This window comes from Neomonachus schauinslandi, chromosome 1 (assembly GCF_002201575.2).
Source record: "Neomonachus schauinslandi chromosome 1, ASM220157v2, whole genome shotgun sequence".
Classification (NCBI taxonomy): Eukaryota; Metazoa; Chordata; class Mammalia; order Carnivora; family Phocidae; genus Neomonachus; species Neomonachus schauinslandi.
In genome coordinates, this window is record NC_058403.1 from 119,002,215 (window position 1) to 119,022,223 (window position 20,009).

Here is a 20,009-nt window from a genome sequence, read left to right on the forward strand (position 1 = left end):
CTTTCTTTCTTTCTTTCTTTCTTTCTTTCTTTCTTTCTTTCTTTCTTCTTTCCTTTTTTTTTTTTAGGAATTCAATTTACTTACTCCAAAATTTATATGAAGGAACAAATTCCTATGATTAGTTAAATAAAACTTAAAAAAGAAAGAAGGGTAACGGGCAGATTTACCCTAGCAGTTCATCAAGACAGAGCACAAAGCTGAGATTAAACAATAAAACCAGTGTGGTATTGATATAGAAAGACAAATTTCCCTACAGGAGGCCGTAGAGAGCTCAGAGCCCGAAATACATGGCACTTTAATATAAGATGGCAGTGGCACCTTTACTGTATATGAATGGAGAAGACATTGCTTGGTGGATGCCATTGCAAAAACTGGCTCACTAGATGGTCAAAAAAAGTGCATCCCTATCTAGCACTACACACAAAGTTGGGCTCTGGATGGATGAAAGTTCTAAATTTGCTAGTAAAACTAAAGTTAATAAAAGAATTATGTGGAAGATTATCTTTGTGACCTAAGCCTATGGAAGAACTTTCTTAAACAAAACTTCAAAAGGTCAAACCAGAAGGGAAAAATAATTGATGACTTTGATCATATCAAAATGGAAGTTTTCTGCTGTTTCATGAAATACACTACGAACAAAGTTAATAGACAAATGTCAGAACAGAGAAGATATTAACAATGTCTAAAACCATTATCTGGAATATATCGGCACACACTGAAATTCACCTAGACAATGAAAAATGCAATAGAAAAATGGGCAAAGGATATTTCACAGGCTATTTACAGAAGAGGAAATCTTGAAAACTAAGAAGCATATGAAATGAAATTTCAAACAATAAGGAGACAGCACTTTGTACCTATTGGATTAGCAAAGTAGTAGAAAGCTGGATCGTGCCACATACAGGTGGGCTAGGATATAGGGGCCCTTGTTCATTCTTTATGGACCCATACATGCATGCATTGAAATCAAGTGTGCATGTACTCTATGACCCAGCAATTTCACTCATGGTATATATCTGGTAAGGGCTGAATTGTGTCCTCCCAAAATTTATACCTTGAAGTCCTATCCCCAGTACTTCAGCATGTGCCTATACAGCTGACCCTTGAACAATGCAGGGGTTAGGGGTGCTGACCCCCTGCGCAGTTGGAAATCCATGTATAACTTTCTAATGCCCCCAAACTTAACTACTAGTAGCCTACTGCCGACCAGAAGTCTTACTGATAACATAAATTGTCAGTTAACACATATCATATATTTATTATATACTATATTCTTACAATAAAGACAGAGCAAAGAAAATGTTAATAAGAACATCATAGAAGAGAAAAGACAGTCCTGCACTGTAAAAAATCAGTGTATAAGTGGACCCACACAGTTTGAACCTGTGTTGTGCAAGGGCCAACTGTATTTGGAGAGAGGACCTTTAAAGAGGTGATTAAGTTAAAATGGGGTTATTGGGGAAGGCCCTAAGAGACCTGCCAGAGGTGCCCTTGCACAGAGAAAAGGCCACGTGAGGACACAGGAAAAAGTCAGGTGTCTGCAAGCCAAGGAGAGAGGCGGCCTCCGAAGAAACCAGACCTGTCAAAAATGTGATTTGGGATTTCTGGCTTCCAGAACTGTGAGCAAATAAATTTCTGTTGTTTAAGCCACCCAATCTGTAGCATTTTAGTATGGCAGCCCTAGAAAACATATACAATGTTCCAGAGAAATTCTCACGCCCCCATCCTGCCCACAAAATGTCAGGAATGAATATTGTTCACTGAGGCACTATTGGAGGTCACCTGGGTGTCCATCCTGGCTGAGTGGACAGGTAACATGTGGTGCCCAAATGAGGCAGCATCAGGAGAAAGGGCCTAAATGTGCCTAATGACATGGCTAGAGCATAAAAACACAGTATTCAGGGAGAAAGGGTGAGAAACAAAGTAGGATATGTGGCACAATACTGTTTGTGCAAATTACCAACACATTCAAAATAGTACATACCATGTGAAGAACTCATAAAAGTAATGAGATACACATAAAATGTGTTAGAACGGATGTCTGGGAAGGAATGGCCACTAAAAGGAATACATATGGAGACAAGAAAAGGGCTTTGCATAAACCAATGTTGAAAATGGACCATGAACTGAAGTGTATTGATTAACTCAACCCTCTGTGTACGAAGTTAAAAATAAAAGGTCTGGCTTGATCTAAATTATTCTCACTCCAGGGCTCAAGTCTATCTGCAGAGCAAGTAGGGAAAGACTAATGGGATTCTGTTGGCATGAAGGATTAAGGAGCTCTTTGGCGAAGAATAAGTCCTAAGGAGATAGAGAGTACAAACCCATTTTTATTTCATTTCAGGGCAGGGAGTCGCTGTGAGTATGTGGGTAGTGTGGGGTAGGTTTGGGGCAGTTACTCTGAGTGTGGGATAGTGTTGGTCACTCTGATTGCCCTGCAACCCCACCTCCTGAAGATGTGGATCTCAGCCTAGACAGGAGGTCTGAAGTAGGGACCAAGGTAAAACCAGAAGGTAAGATGCCCAGAAGGTCGGGCAGCCTGGCTCTGTGCCTGGAGTTCCAGCCTGGGCAGGAAGGGAGCAGCACTGCAGAGACTCGGAGTAGCTGACAGGGCTGTCTCCTGAGCACATGGGAGACACACCAGGGGTGACCCCCAGTACAGACTGAGAAGGAATTTGAGAGGGTGAATGGGGGCAAGGGTGGGCTATCAGGAAAGACCTAGTTTCCTAAAGAGCTATCAGGAAAGACCCAGAACAGGAGCAGTTTGTGACTATTGTTGGGCCTGAATTTTTACTTCCAAATGTGATGTAACAGGGGACATCTGGTTTACAGACTGTGGTAGGCAGAGTAATAGCCCCCAAAGATGTCCACGTCATGACGCTGGGAACCTGTGAACATGTTATGTTACACACAGCAAAAGGGAATTAAGGTTCCTAGTCAGCTGGCTTTAAGACAAAGATTATGTTGAATCATCAGGTGGGTCCAATGTAATCACAAGAGTCCTCCAAAGTGGAAGAGAGGGGCGGAAGAGAGCCAGGAGTGTGAGAAGGTGTGAGGGGGGGTGGTGGTGGTGGTGGTGGTGTGTGTGTGTGTGTGTGTGGGTGTGTGTGGTGTGTGTGGTGTGTGTGGTGTGTGTGTGTGTGTGAAGGACTCAGCCTAATGTTTCTGGCTTGGAAAATGCAGGAAGGGGCCATGAGCCCAGGAACGCGGGCAGCTGCTAGCAGTTGGAAAAGGCAAGAGAATAAACTTCTTCCAGAGTCTCCAGAAGGAACACAGCCCTGCTCACACCTTGATTTTACTCAGTGACACCCATTTTGGAGTTCTGACCTCCAGAATTATAAGGTAATAAGAAAATGTGTATTGTTTAAACTGCTAATTTGTTACTGCAGTAATAGGAAACCAGTGCATAGATGGAAAGTTCCATTTGTCATGGGAAGACTTCCTGGCAGTTAGCAGAGATTTAAAGTCCGAGGGAGACAAAGTAAAGAGGCTATTGTCAGAAATGAAATGGGGATGGTGGTCAGGAGGGACCCTGGGGACTAGCAGAAGAGCAGGAGAAGAAACAGGCTAAAGGATATATGACTTGTCTAAAAACACATTTCTTCATTCCTTCAAAACTATCAGGCTCTTGGATGTTAGAGGCTGTTGGTGGAGGGCTGTGGGCCGAGAGGAGAGAAGAAGACCAGCAGGACACCTGCCCTCCTGGGGCTTACAGCCTAGTGGAGTTGGGGCTAGGTACACCAGGCCAAGCAATGCTCAATCTTGCCTCTCAAAAAAAAAAAAGTCCCACTCTCACTGCTGTTGGCTTGGACAACATTCTCCCAGCATGAGATGCCAGGTCACCAGGGTGGGGCCTACCAGCCCAGACTTAGCTGAATCTGACTGTGGTGTAGGGGACAAAGAGCTCCAGTTTGGATGACACCTAGGTTCCCACTCAACTCCTCCTTCAAGTTACATGAGGGCCGACACTTTCCCTTCCTGAGACTCGGTTTCCTTATCTGTAAAATAGAGGCAATAACTCCTCTCCTCCAGTGGTTGGTAGATCAGTGATAACGAATAGACAGTGTCTGACATCGAGTTGGCCTTCAATAAATGGGACCTTTAAAAAGCATTCAAGTTAATTTTCATGATTCACGTATTATACTTCGAATAAAATCCCTTAAAAATCAGCAAGTCACAGACTATGAAAATCAAATATGAAAGGTGTTATTTCACTTCCTTTTCAAAAGTACATATGATGGAAATATTGTATTTTGGATAAGAAATGATTCGGCTACCTCATTATAGCATTTTAAATGAAACCTTTCAGGAATACCTGCATAGAACTGATGCCAAAGGAAAAGTATTTCGATTTTATAGGAAAGAACTGAAGTCATTACTTTTATGAAGCTTTATAAATGTCATTCAAACACACCATCTTATTTTCATTTGCTATTGAAGCCTTTACTTATGCAAATCATGACAAAAGTTAAGGAAGCCAGTGTTTCCCCTTGAATGCTAATATAATCACAAAGAGGGAGGAAGAATTACTTCTGAAGGAAAAATCTATATTGCAGCTCTGCGAGTCAGATAAAAATGAAGCTTCCAGAAAACCTCATTAATTAGTGCTCTGCTCATTTAGAAATTGTGTTAAAAAGCAAAGAAACTGGAATGGGTTTCCTTCCCATATAGGAAGTACAAATTAATTGCATAAACACAATTTCAGGGGGAATGTTATTTCTTGACTGATTGCATAAAACACTTAGCTTTCGGACATCTTATGGTACTTTGTAATTATTAATTTTATTCATCAATTTATTTCTTCACTCTTTAATTTAGACATTCATTCATATATTCATTTGTTTGGTCATATTTTCAGTCATGTATTCATTCAATAACCATTAAGAACCCGAGATATGCACAGTGCTGTGGTAAGCATTGTGGGAGAAAGAGAGATGAATTAGACATGAAGTTTGTTTTCAGGGAGTTTGGAGCTCAAGATGAAGGACAAAACATCTACCTAAGAAGGGCCAACACGTTTCAGTCTCTCCACCTCTGTCCTTGACCCTAGCATGGAAAAATGACAGGAGATACATTTAAAAAAAATTAGTAACAGCATTGAGTGCCCTTCATGTTCGAGACATTTTTGAGGAATTTCTAAAAAATTAGAAGGAAGATAGATAGAACTAGAGGAAGGAAGAATCCATAGTCAAAAGGACATGCTGCAAAATATGGTAGCAGCTGTGGGTGTTCCATGCTTGGGAGAGAAGGGTACCAACAAGAATTGGGCTCTGAGCCACCTGCCTGACAGGGGAATGGGCAGGGTAGAGAAAGAGGAGCAGCAAGGCTGACTTTCTCATCCCACTTCCTTCCCAGGGAAGTGGCTGACCTCTGTGGGAGTGGGAAGGGGTGCGTGTGGGTACTGACTCCAGAAGGAGTCCAGATGGACTAGAGACCGTCCACCTACAGCAGACTTGCTACTGGTACACTGGCCAACAGCATAATCCTGCCCCCACCCTGCCTCCTGCTTCCCTTCATCACTAGAGGTAGCAACCAATCAGGGAAGATCCTCTTCTGCAAACACTGGACCTGAGACAAAGGGAGTGTTGCTAGTCAGATTGTGTTGGTCACACAGACGTTGGGCCAAGACAATCCGAAACCACAAGCAAGCTGAATTTAGCAGAGGAGATACTACAAACTAGGTGAAAGTAGAATAGATTCAGACAGAAGCAGACATAGAAGGGCGGGCAGAGGGAGGACTGAGACAGAGACAGAGAGACAGAGAGAGGAAGGGAGAGGAACTGATAGTTTTCTAGTTCCCTTGGGGATCAGATGTATATCCTGGCTGGAAGTGGTCTCATGAGACTCCTCTCTCTCCGTACCATAAATCTCCCTTTTCAAAAGCTGAAATGAATGGACTTACTATCTTTACTCTAAAGAATCCCTGATTAAGCCATAAATCTACTCTTATCCCAAAAAACATCATCATGGTTATACAGTAAGATAGCTATGGGAAGTCTTGATATTTTTCTTCCTTTTCTCATTTGAGTATCAATAAAATTATATTCATGAATGTATATCCCCTGGGGATATAAAGAAGAGTCAGCCTTGCATCACCAAGAAGATAGGAATAATCCTGTCCCTTCTTTTTGGGAGTCCATTCTGACATGCTCAGTGGCTATTGCTTGGCTTTCAGGTAAACAGCAAATAAAAATTTTTAGTATAACTATGTCTAGAATATTGCATGGGACATACTTATACTAAAAATTGTTTTCTGTATGTGTCCTGTATTTATGTTTGTTAAATCTGGCACTAGACACTTGCTTTGAGTCACCACCAGGGCTAATAATGAGTTCTTTTTTTTGTCCTTCTCACGCCACAATTATCTGTTTAATAGACCCTGAGCTCCTTGAAGGCAAGGATTATGTCTTATTTTCCTCTAAATCTCTACATCCTAAAAGAATGCCTGGCCCAAATGTTTTTTGAATCAAACTGAACTAACAATTTTCAGGCCTCATTTGCCAAGTTGGTTAAGGCCAGCAGCCTTCTCTCTGACCTGAGTTAACAAGTTTTCTGGGATTAGAGGGGGCAGTCACACAGTAGGTTCTGTGATCTCGTGATCGTCCTAACAGAGCTGCATCAGAGCTTATAAAGAAAGTCTGTCTGAGAAAAATGTGCACAGTACCTTGCAGATGTCACTCCATTGCCCAGGACCATTGTCATTGGTGGCTCTAACTTTAAACAGATACTCAGTGTTGGGGGTCAGGTTGTGCAGCTCCAAACTCTGCTGCATTATATCCCGAATTTGCCCACAAAGCTCTGTCCGCACATTGTTAGGAGGGGTAGTAATGAGTTCATAAAATTCCATCTCAAAAGAATCCACGTCTTCTGTTGGGCATGTCCAGTAAACCTATGAAGCAATGAACATGTGGGTGTGATATCAATATACACCATTCAGCTTTCTTTCCCATAAAGATTTGTGTCATTAACTATCAGTGGGGTGAGTTTAAGCTGACCCCATCTCCTCCAGCTGCTGAGGACTTTGACGTAGACTATGTGCAACAGTCTTGAAAGGCTACCTAATAAGGCCTGACATGATGCTTGTGATGCATTTCAAGAACAGAAGAATGCTTCTCTGGGTTCTATTACCACCAGCCAACATTGGCGGTGACCACTGGTCTACTGACACAACTAAGTAAGGTAGCTGCCATTTATTGAACACCTTCTATGCATCAGATTCTGTGTCTGACATTGCCTAACTCACCTAGTCTTCACAACTCCCTGGAAGGGAGATTTTATTATCCCATTTTACAGTTGAGGCTCAGGAAGGTTACATTAAGCAAATTCTAATAGAACCACAGACTACTAGAAGATGAAAAGTGTATCTATTCCAACCCTCTATTTTACACACAAAGAAGTAGAGTACCAGAGAGGTGAAAAGACTTACCCAAGTCATGGAGAATATATGTTCACACTCAAAACATAAAATATCAACTTTTGGAAAGAGATATACTAACAAGTGTCAATTAGCAGATTGTGCTTTGCATATATTTTATACTGATTATATTGTGTTCTTTAAGTTTTAATAAATTCAAATGTCATTATGTTTATAAAATTAATTTATAATTACTCATAAGTGCATAAATTTTTGTGACTTTATATAATTTGTAGTTATTTTTATATATTTATACTTTTAAAACCTTTTATAAATTTATATAATTCATCAGTGAAAATTAACTTATTTTTTTTCTGATTATCAAAACTAACATACTCATTGTAAAAGACTTGGAAAATACAGAAAAAATATAAGGGATGAAAATAAATACCACTTATGATTCCAAAATTCAGTTAATAATTAATTTCTTTCCAATTTTGGAACATACACAAACACGGAGATATATATAATTTGGGTTATATTGCTTTGATTCCTACTTTCTTTCACTTGTTATATTTTACATATTTCCCTATATTATGAAAAACTTAGTAAAGCACAATTTTAATAACTGTCCCATAAGTGATTTAATCCTTCTATAGTTGAACGTTTAGGTTGTTTCTAATTTTACACTCTAATAAATAATGATGCAGTGAAGACTTTTGGGGCATGAATCTTCACTTGAATTTTTAATCATTTCTCTGGGAAAGATTTCTAGAAATAAAATTGAGTTTTTAGAAAAAACTCCTTAGGATTTTTCAGATACATAATGACAAGTTATAGTACTAACTTTGAGAATGTTTTTTATGCCAAAAGCCTAAAGAGGACTGTCAACCATCATTTGTGAGAGAAGTCAACACAGATTTCATCTTGGGCATTACTGAGCACTATGTTTCCCATGTGAATTCCATTCCATGATCCTAATGGGGATCAATAATATCTTCAAATCAAATACCATATTTGGCAGTAGGTTTAGGTGTCCCTCTCTTGACAGGCAATGTCTTAACTAGGTTTTCCTGTGTAGGCCCCTTTCTTGGGCTCATCCAGGGACCACTAACCGGTGGTGTGGGGTGACTGTTTTCCAAGCCCAAGTATGGAGAAGATATCACTAGTTCTTCCCTTCCAGAGCAAGAAACTGCCAATCTCCTAAGCAGTCTAAGTTGCATGGAGAGACCTAAGGCCATCACTGAGCTAATGTCACGTACACTGCAGGCTTTGCTGATCTAGGATCATTTGGAAATGAAGGTTCAGCTGTTTAGTTGTGGACATCTCTTCTGTGAAGGGCAGAGATACTTTGCTGTGTCTGAGAGCCCATGGGAAGGTATATTCTACTTTGCAATGTAAGGTCATTCTTGCTGGCAATGATAGACTCTAAAACATAGATTATGATGTCTCAGGAGAACAGCAAAGTAAAGCTTGGTCAGAGTCTGGTTTTCATTTTCTTGTTTTTTAGACCCTTGATATAAAAGTGCATTTTAACAAGACTTCCAGGTGCACATTAATGTTTGAGAATCAATGGTTTCAACTTTAAGGATGCTAAAAGTCTTTGGGAGTGTTGTCAGATTATGCAGGCAAAAGATGAGTTCTGCCACACGAAAGCAGGCCATGGGCTGGCCTGGGAAATGTCCCCGTAGGGAATCCTAAGAGAGGCAAGATTTGCTCTAATCGAGTATCTAATCGCAAGTTAATCTGTTTCTCTCCCTGAACCTTAATAACACATTCTATAAACAGTTCAATTTATGTTCAGCTGGATTTGAAAGGAATGTTGAGGGAAAGGTCATGTTAGGCCAAGAAGGTCAAGGAGGAGTCATGTCCCCTGAAGTCAGATGATGACAGTGGTAGAGGTCTGTGAGAGAACCACACCCCCAAAATTTGAATCTCAGGAGATAAGAATTGGGATTCCATTGGGGATTTTCCTTCCATTCTTTCCAAATCATGGAGAGTATGGATAATTTCTTTAGGAAAGGTAGCAATTTAGAGGAATCACAGCTAATAGATAATGGAGCCTGTATTTACAATTTGATTTTCTGTGTTCTCTCTATTATTACAGGCTTTCCCCTGGGAAATATTACACCCTCCAAGCAGTCTCTTCCAATTACTTTGTTTCCCAAATTTGGGTTGCCCTTGAAATGGGGTTGGGGCTTTCAGATATATTTTTGACTATAAGTTAAATATGTTGTTTGGTTTAAGCCAATCTTAGGGTACTTAAGATTTTAGGAACTTATCCCTTTTGAATGGGCTGACCATGAAGAATCCAGAGGAACAGATTTGAGTGACTGGACCCTAGAGATCAAAGAGGTAAGTGCACCCTTTCCTGACTACCCACCTCCATTCCGTACCTCACACCCCCTTGTCTTCGCCATGGGCCCAGAGCCTTTCTTACCTTGGCAGCTCTAGGATACACCAGAGTCTGGTAGATAACAATTGGGCCTGGGGTCTTCACAGTACCATCATTGAATGAGTACCAGTTGTGGAAGCTGCTGCTGTTCTGCAGAGACTGGTTGTCTGCCCCTGCACTCCAGTAAGTATAGAGGCCATCTGTGGGTTTGGCAGGTGTGGCAGACTGGGCTCGCCCATAGGCTTCCAGACCCATTTTGGCCTTCTCACCACCAGTGGCGTTGAAAGACAACAAGGAGGAGCTTCGCTGGTATATCTGCTGGTTGCCGAAGCTATGAGTGCTGAAAGTGACCTTCCTGGCAATCATCATTTCTGAGTGCATGGGATAGGGGGAGGTCAGGGAGTCCCCTGAGGAGCATACCTTCTTGGGTCCTGTGGGGAAGAGCTCGTGGATAGCACTGGAGAGCTCAGCAAAGTCCAAGGGCATGCAGTGCAAGGAGTGTAGCCGGAGCTGTGGGTCAGGCCTATAGGTGCTCTGGATGCCGTCTTCAATCTGGTCCACCAGAATCTTGGCGGACTGCAGAAATGCCACCTGGCCTGTCTCTTTCAGGGCTTCCTTGGAGTAGGCAATCAGGCCATCCATTTCATTCACTTTCATGGTTGTGACATACACGTATTTTTCAATCTCCTTCTGCCTGGACACCTCCAGATTCTCTATTTGCTCCATGATGGACTTCTCCTTCTCCTGTAGAATGCTGCGCAGCTTGAGAAATCCATTTCGGATCTCTTTTCGCTTCACCTCCTTGTCAGCTTTAAAGCTGTTTTTTAAAATGTTGAACTCCATTAGGTCATTATCAATCTCATAGCGGACTGCAAAACAACCAGGTTAGTTACTTTGGTTAAAATTTTCATCTCCCCAGATGTTAAAGCCAGTAGAAGACTGGAGCAAATTCCTTTGGACCCCATGGAAGTGGGCGGAGAAGGAGGGAAGGCACTTGTAGTTGAACTGAAATAGGCTAGAACAGGTTTATGAGGTGCATCTGGCCTCCCTCAGGAATTCCCTCTCGGCCTCCTTGTCTAATACTTCCCTCAGGAATAACAGCCTTTCTTTCCTGGCATAGTTATATCTGTAGTAGTCTCTGTGGCCTTGGGTTGAAATTGAAAGTTCAAGACCACCCTTGATATGAGTTTTTACCAGACTTCACTTGTCAGCACGTTGGACTTAAGAAGAGGTGATGTCACAAAGTGACTGGTTTTCCCTGTGTGAAAGAACTGAATTTTCTAAGAACTAAATTTCTGATGACTTCTAAATGCTGCCTTGCCTCATTCACCAAAAACCTAGCCCTAGACAACAGGAAATCAGCTGGGCTCCTTCTCTTGCCTTTCCCCCATTTCGTTCCAAGAAAGAGTCTGCTGTTGCACTTCAAGGAGAACTCAATTTGTCCTGTATCCTCTTAAGTGGTTTTTGGATTATAAGTTCACTCAGTCATTCAACAAACATTTACTGAACACCTGTTACAAGTCATATGCCTTCCAAGGTACTAGGGATACATATATGAATATGAAAGGGCACCGACAATCAAGGCACTCATAAATCCAGTGATACTACAGTATAGAGAATACTATGAAAGAAAGTATGTGGCACATCTCTGTGAAATGAGCAGCTGTGTTGGCTTTACAGTGATTTAGGCATCAGGCAGTGACAACTATGTGAAGACATGTCAACCTTCTGTGGCCTAGTCTAAAGATAAGATCCTCCCCTGAATGGTCAACTTTGCAGTGAATTGATGGGCTATAACTCTCACCAAATTTCACTCATGAGTAGGGGTGCCCCAGAATTTTTTGTACTTGGTTCTTAACATAGTCCTGGGTACACAGTAAGCTGGACCTCTGTGGGTGGTGGCTATTGTAACAATGATGTGCATTTGAGTAAGAGAAACCCAAGAGTCCTGTTGGACCACGAGAACAGGGACTGTGGCTGTCTTGGTTGTCACTATGACTAGGGTGTGTAGAAGGGCTTGAGAGGTATTTATTGAGTGAAAGCCAATCTGTTCTATTTTCTAACATCTTTGGGGTAAATGCCACTCTCTGGCCTATTTTGTGAAGCCGCTGTTTCCTCTGCCCACCTCCTCCCTCATACTGGCACAGAAGCAATGCCAATGGGGGCTGAATAGGAAACAATCAGGGTGATTGCAGAGGTGCTGAGAAGTGCTCCCCACTCTCCCCTGACTCAAACCCCACTGTGGCTTATGGCAGTTGAAATTCCACTTTATTCATTAATTTCTTTGACTATTCAATAGTTACTCACTGATTGCCAAAGACACTTGCATAAGGAATTCCTTGCTTTATTAAGGATTATGTTTATGTAAAGTCCTGAGAGATAGGATAAAAATTCCTTAGATGAGGGGGAAAGAGGCAGCACCAGGAGAAGAGAAAGAGGAAGCCAGAAGCATCCCTCCCCCTGTCTTATAAATATGGCAACTTTGCAAGAGCTAGTCTTAGAGCAAAGTTCAATCAACATCTTTTTCAGGCAGTACACTTAAAAGTAGCTCTTGTTTATTAAACATTTATTATGGACCAGATCTAGATGATACACATATTATGGATCACATTTCTGTATTATCATATATAACACTTATCTTCCTATGAGGAAGATATTGTTCCCATTTATAGATGAGGAAGCTAAGGCTCAGAGAGGTTAAGTTATTGTCCAATGACAGCAAGTAAATAGGAGAAACCAAGGCCTGTCTCTAATTCTATTTGTCTAACTCCAAAGCCTATGTTCTTAATTGCTCCAACTGTGGTTCTCAGCCCTCTGTGAGCATCAGAATCTTCTGGGTAACTTTAAAGAAAACTCCTCTCTTGGCCTCACTTGCTGAGATTCTGAATTGGCCTGAGTTAGGACTCAGTAATCCAGATGAGGCAGTTTGTAGCTGCGTTTAGAATCTAATCCAAGGGATCTTCTGGGGATCTTGTTAAAAATGCAGATTCCCATGAAATTGGTATGGCTAGGGCCTGATTCTGCATGCCCAGGCTCCTGGGTGGTGCCATTGTTGCTGGTCCTAGTTAGCAAAGCTCTGCATGTGGTTCCAATGTGTAGCTGGAATCAACACCACAGATTCAATCAATTGACCCAAACTTGATCTTCCCTCCAGGGCCCAGAGTTTCTCAGTGTATCGTCAGACCATCTGCTTTTGAATTACCTGAAGATCTGTTTAAAATGCAGATTTATGGCACCTTCCTCAAAAGTGAATTGAATCCTTAAAAGCAAGTTTGAAACCTGGTTAAAAAAATTTGGGGGTGGTGGTGGTTCCCTTAGCAAGGATGGACAGGGCTAAATTCTTTACCTACATATAAATGGATATGCCTTGAAGGTGACCCCTGTCCCCTTCCAATTGCTGGGCTGTCTGGAATTTGTACTGGTGTCCCCTTACATTGAATTGAATTTCATTGTCTGACTTCTAGGTGCCCTGGACTCTGAGAAAACTATCTTAGATTTCTCCTCTGTTAAAAACCCAGGCTTCCTGTGGTTACCTGGGGGCCACAGCAGACTGTAGGCAGCAGCCCCTTCCCTATGCTGAGGCCCCAGAGAATCCAGCTGAGCCCAGGCAGTGAGTCTACCTTAAGAAAACCCTCTAGAACCAAAGGGGCTACCCATTTCTTTGGCAATATGGCTCTTATAGAGTTTCTTTAATGTAGCGATTTCCTTGGTGGTGGTTCTAAAACTGAATAAATATCAATTGATAAACAATGTTTCCTAGTAGAAGCAATTGAGAAGTGAAGGTATGTCTGAAATATGCATGCTAGTGAGAGGTCCTAGGTGACAGAGTTAGAAAAGCCCATCTCTTACCCATCTGTATGTCCAACAGGACCTTTGTGTGCAGCTCAGAGAAAAACTGCCCCCCACTCATATGTTTAGGCATGTTTACACATGGACACTGAAATATCCAACAAAGGGAAAGGCTGGGGTGATCTGGTACACTTTGGTCACTTGACTTCATCCAGTCCTTAAGGAAGTAGACCACAGGTGGTGATGGTGGTGGTTTCTGTTGCTTTTCAATCTTTCAATCTTTAGATTCTGGTCACTGTTTAGCATAGAGTAGGTTGTCAAATGAATGTTATGGATTTAACATGGGTGTTGGAGTCAGATAGTCCAGGTCTGCCCATTTACTAGCTGCCTTGTGCCAATGACTTCTTAGAATCTCTGTTGTCTTATTCATGGAAGGAATTTTAATGCCTGTACTGTAGGATGATTGAGAAAATTAGGCCTGGGCATAGTATGCTTCTATTCAAGGAAGCTATTCCCAGGGGCAAAGAGCCCTAAAAGGATGCCTGAGATCCTCATGTCTAATCAGGTAGATCCACACCCAGAAATTATGGGTATCTTTGCTGAGCTCTGCAAAATATTGTTGTACCGCATTCCAGCATGGAAACTAGGGTCAGTTACCCTTATACAAACTACCTATTTTATAGGTAAGCCAATATAAGTAACCCTGAGCAGGCATGCAGAAGGAAAACCAGCTGTTGACCAGAATGTTATTGGCTATTTCTGAGTATTTCTGTTATTATGTGTTTGCTACCAGTTCATTTACTTTGCTGTTTACAAGTTTTGGGAAAACACTGTTGAGGAAAATTTAAAATAGAAATGATTTCAACATTGACTTAATTCTTTCCTTCTGCAAATTGGGAAAATACCAAAGACATCCAACTTTAGTGACAACTTTAGAAAGGTTCACAGATACTAGAAGATCAAATTTACCACTTTTCAAAGGAGGAAACGAGGTCCAAGGTCATGAAGATTGTAACCAAGATTATAGAATCTTTCTGGGTTGATTACGTGCCAGATACTTTTTTGCATGCTACACTTAGAGTAACCCATTTAGTCCTCACAAAGGAGTTACTATTATTATGCCCATTTTACAGATGAAAAAACCAAGGCGCAGGGAGGTTAAGAGGCTGGTGGTGGTTGCCAGGCGTGCATACCAGGCCAATGCCTTGCAGCCTAGCAAAGTGTTTCTCAGTGCTTGGATTGCCCCACCAGCTGGGGGAGGCTCTCACCAAACAGACTGCCCAGAGCCATTTTGCCTAACAGTTCCTGAACTAGAAGTTACTGTGCAGGAGAGGGAAGGGGACCAGGACCTGCTTTGAACTTGGCGATGGCGCTGAAGAGCGCGGCGGCCCTTTCAGAGCAGGCGTCGATGAGGCTGACGGTCTCGTGGCCGTTGTGGAAAGCCGTCTTGCAGAAGGTGCAGAGCAGCTGGTTGTCGTGGCGGCAGTACTCAATGATGCGGCTGGACGGGTGGTGGATGCAGATCTTCTCATCCTGGTCCTCGGTGCTGGTGTCCACGAAGACGTGGTCCTGCATGGCCACGTCCGAGTGGAAGGTCTTGAGGCAGTCGTTACACAGGTTGAGACGGCAGGTGATGCAGCGCTTGTAGGCGATGCGCCGGTTGCGGCAGACCTGGCAGACGATGGGCCCGGAGGAGCGGTCGAAGCGCCACTTGAGGTAGCCGTGCTGCTGCATGTAGCGCTTGGTGAGGCGCCCGCGCAGGTAGTTCTCGGGCAGCTGCATCTTGTGGCTGTAGGGCATGCAGTGCGAGCGGTTGCACACGGGGCAGATGAGGATGAAGAAGTTCTCGGTGACCTCGGCGTGCTTTTGCAGCTGTCGCAGGCACTTCTCGCACAGGCTGTGGTTGCAGGGCAGCATGAACGAGTGCAGGCGCAGCCGGCTGCACATGGGGCACGAGAGATGGTCCACCAGGTTGCTGTTCGCGGGCGTCGCCTTCACCTCATCCACCTGGGTGTCGCTGCTTCCGATGCGCAGTGCGGTCTTGGAGCTGGAAGGAGAAGCGGACATGGGGAGGGCTTCAGGAGGCAGGCTTCAGAGCTCACCCCGTTTCCGGCTTCTGAAAGAACTAGGGGCTCACCGCCAGGCAGGCCAGTGTGATGGCGGGGAGCATGGGCTCCGTGCGGGGGCACCTGGGTTCTAAACCTGCCTCCGCTATTCTTTTAGCTGGGCAACCTCGGGTCAGTTAACCTCTCTCTGCCTTTTTCCTCGCTATAAAATTAGTAGTCACATTATAGAGTTTCTTGAGGGGATTAAAATTACATTTCATACCTACAAAGCTTGAGAGCAGCCCCTGGAACACAGTAAGCAGTGGACACTGCATGTTGTGAGTTTTTGAGCAAGAGAAAGCAGAAGAGACTGGTCTGGCACCATCAGCTGGGCCTTGGTGTTGGGGTGATGTTGGCTGGGTGATGTTGCCCATCAATAATGTCACAGAATACCAACACCCCACAAAGCCCTTCTGAGACTGTGATGGAGCAAAGCAGAAATAAGACCACTTCATCCTGTTTGAATGCAGGCCAAACAAGAATATCATCCAGACCACAAAAATGACCAAACCTGGCCTATCCTGTTTAGTGGGAGCGTACTGCTTTTTCACCAGTTGCAACGTTGGGCACCCAGTGTGCTTCCCATCTTGTAGACAAGATTTTTATCTGGTTATCCACTAGGAGATCTACCCCCACTTCCTCACCTAAAATGAGGTTAAATCCCATAATAACTTGCTGAGGCCTTCTTACCAAGACACTTCACTCTTAACCATGGTGTATGTTCTCACTAGTCGCAATGATTCGGTAAATCCAGTCTTGTCCACCTACAGGTGTGTTCTTGGTGAGTTTTGCTTGGCAGGCATTGACGTCATCATTATTTTTGTATGTAAAATGGATGGGTAACGTGTCCTTCCGAGGACACTAGGAGTTCAGTCCCTGAGCCAAGTCTAGAACCCAAGTGCTCCAACCAGCAGACCAATAGGTAAGAGTTAAGGGTCTAGGCTCTAGGGGCGGATTGCTCATGGTGGAGTACACCCTTTAGAGCTGCACCTTCGAAATGAGTTTCTTAACCTCTCCCATTCTCCGTTTCCTCATCTGTAATCCAAAGCTCAAAGCTCACAATCCTATGTCTTTCATGAGAATTTTACAAAGTCTACATGAGGTAATCCATGATGAAGTGCTTAACTGCTGGCACATAGTAAGGACTCAGTAAATGTGACCACTGCAATTACTCCCCTCTGGTACTAGCCAGCTAATGTCCACAGTAGAGGACAACAATGGTCAAGTCCAGAAGTGTGTGCTTCTACTGTTCGTGTGTGAGTGTGTATGTGTGTGTGTGCGCCTCTGTATGTGTTGATTCTTTGTCTAATAGCTGAGGCTGATTTCATATATTTAATTCTAAGAACCATGGATGAAATAGAAGCATACTTATAAAATTCAAGTGCATGTTCTAAGAGGCTATAATCAGGGCAAAAGCAGTTTCTGAAAATAAATAAGTTAGCTGTGGGGATAAAAATGGAAGCAGATACACAATTTGTGACTATTCCTGTCTCTTCTCTTCTGTTCACATTAGTGATATTTGGATGTTGATCTTGGCATTGTGGATGTATTCTTTTCTGCTTTTGGCTTCTTGTAGTCCCTATATGCCCCTATCTACTTCCCCATCTCAGCCAGGGACCTATATCTTAGAGCCCAGGTAGTCAAAGGTGCTGCCCAAGAATACTGGAAGTATGAAGGGAGTGGCCCTGTGGTGACAGAGGGTGCCTCTTGTGGGGACTCAGCCTCCTGGGAAGCTCATCCCTTAGGGATTTGGAAGCTGGGTCCTAGGCCTGCTGACCACAATGTTCTTGGCTCCATTCCCTCTCTGCTTTCTCAGTCTTGTGCCTGGGCCCTGCAAGGAATCACTGGACGTACAGTCAGTTGTACACGTGGTAGCTGGATGAACCTCTTTAGTTCAAGAAGGTGGGATTCTGAGGATCATGGTGTAATATAAAGGGAGACAGCGTGAGAAATCAGGAAGAAGGAGGGAGGGAGGGTGATGCTGGGGGAAGAGAGAGAGAGCAGGGAGGCAGTGATTCAGAAACCAGGAGAGAGGCCAGTTGGAAGATAAACCTCAGTGTACCCACAGCCCACCTCCTGACACTCGCAGTAGCATCTCTGATCATCCTCGGAAAGCCTCAGGCTTGGACCTGGGCATTCAGTGGCCATGGTTCCATACCCAAATAGCCACCAAACCCAGCAGCCTTGCCTTCTTGCTAAAATATCGGGCCTATCCTATTCTGCACAGCCCCCCTCCTTCCAATTTAGGGCTATTCTCCCAGTACCTGAGTTCTCACTGTGTCACATGGCAGGTCTCCCAACTTCCCTTCGGTTCCTTCCAGGCCATCTGTACTTTAGAATCACCTGGGGGGCTTTTACAATTCTGATGCCCAGGTGACACCCCAGACCAATGAAATCAGAATGTCTGGGGATGAGGACCTTTGTAAAGATCCCCAGGTGATTCTAATGTAAAGCAAAGTTTGGGAGCTACTGACCTAAGGCATCTTCCCAAAGCACCAAAGTCATCTCTCCTCTGTTGAAATGTGGTCAGTGACTGTCCATTGCTGATAGGCAGAAAATGGGGCAGTTGAGGCAGGAGAGAAGAATGTGGATGTTACTTTCTGCACCTGAGAACTTCTGGGCTTTTATCCAAGACCCCTGGGTTCTCTATTCATGCAAACACCACGAGAGGTCCATGAATGGAGAGTAACCTACTAAGTGCAAAGTGGATCCTATTCTTCTCCTGAATTCACTGAATCTTTGCTCACGGAATTGTTTTTCCAGCCTTGAAAAGCTTTAAACCTGCCTCTCATTTTCTGCCTCTCCAATGCTGCCATCTTGTAGTTCTGATCTTTGATCTTTTCTCATCTAAGAAGTCTGCCTTTGCTGCTTGAGACGCCCCTCAAATGTGACATAAAAGGACTGTCTCTGTCAGAACAGGAAGAGAACATGCAGTACTCGACACAGGTTAATGCCCCATGCAAGTAACTGAGACCCTAAGTTGCATGACTTCCAGATAGAAAGAGAAGGCTGCAGGAGTTGAGGGCCCTCTGGGGTACTTATATAGGACACAGGGGTCAAAAATGGCCTGTGGAAGTTGTTAACTTTTCCAATACATGTTAAGGTATCAAAAGTTCAGAGGAGGAAGAAAAGGGGCAATTTATATTTTTATATCACATAACAAGATTACAAAGCACATACATTAATCCCCATACCCGCTGAATCATGGCAGACGTTATACTCTCCATTTTGCAGTACAGCATTTTTAAGTTAAGACACAGAGTCTGGGTTCAAAATCTGGCTGCATCTTACTAGCTAGGTGATCCTGGGCCACTGGACCTTGCAAAGGCTCAGTTTCCTCACTGGCGTGGTGGGCATGAGGTGAGGGTTGCCTGGGGTCACACATGCAGTGCCTGGCATTCAGAAACTAGGAGAGAGGCCAGTTGGAAGACAAACCCCTTACGCGCTAAGTATTAGTGCCCCCTACTGGGTGCAAGTGAGAGAGCGCCGTGCTCATTCACAGGGCTGGCGGGAGTGGATTTCGAACTCAGGGCTAGCCGCGGTTACTGGCTGTGTGGGACACGCTTAATTGCTACGGAATCTTTGGCCTTCTCTTCTCAGGTAGAGAAATGGCCTCGGGGTGGGGGCAGCGGGCACTTACGAGGTGCGGATGCTCCGGAGGCGGCCCTTGTGGAACGTGATGGAGGCATTGCGGCAGCAGCGGCTCTCGTAGTAGTAACACTGGAGGTTGCTGCTGGTCGTGCAGCAGCACTTGCAGTCGGGGTCATTGGCCCAGGAGCAGCAGCACCAGTGGCAGTTGGGGTTCTCGGAGCAGGTGCAGTGGCAGCACTGGCAGTTGCGCTCGTCCTTGTAAGGGCAGGGGAAGCAGGTGCAGTTCCGCTCGGAGGTGAAGAGGAACTTGCAGCACAGACAGGAGCATAACCGAGGACAACATCTCTGCCATGTACAACATGGAGAGCAAACACACATAGCAGTCTCCATGGTGCCTACATGATTGCCACCGGCTGTCCAGAGCTCTGGATCCCTTCTCTACAAGAATCTTGTGGTTTCCTAGGGAGGGGGTCGCTCCTCCCCCCCGGGCCAATGAGGCCCTCAGCTTGGAGGTTGCAAGAGGTTGGCTCTTATGAGGGCTTCACAGGTGGCGTCCCTACTAGGAAGCTCCTGAGCTGGCATTTACATATATCAGCCTGAGGCCATTTGCTTATGTCACAATCCCTGTCTCCCCCCCATGTCTCACCACGCTGGGTGGGTGAGATATGGGGAGCAGTGGCAAGCAGTGGGGGGCTGATGGACACTCCACGCTTCCATAGGATCGGCTTCAGAGGGGGGTTAATGCAAAGAGCATCCTGGAGGTTTAGCTGTCACT

The 20,009-nt window shown here is 44.1% G+C and overlaps 1 protein-coding gene across 1 annotated transcript in view; it reads right to left on the bottom strand.

The window, feature by feature from the left end:
* TRIM42 (tripartite motif containing 42) overlaps positions 1-19,779 on the bottom strand; it is a 24,882-nt gene extending 5,103 nt beyond the window's left edge. Inside the window, exons 1-4 of the mRNA XM_021678740.2 lie at positions 19,284-19,779; positions 14,888-15,585; positions 9,795-10,618; positions 6,665-6,889 (exon numbers count right to left, since the gene is read on the bottom strand). Coding sequence (XP_021534415.1) covers positions 6,665-6,889; positions 9,795-10,618; positions 14,888-15,585; positions 19,284-19,624 — 2,088 coding nt within the window. The 5' untranslated portion in view covers positions 19,625-19,779. The remainder of the gene's footprint in view (positions 1-6,664; positions 6,890-9,794; positions 10,619-14,887; positions 15,586-19,283) is intronic.
* Positions 19,780-20,009: the final 230 nt, after the last annotated feature.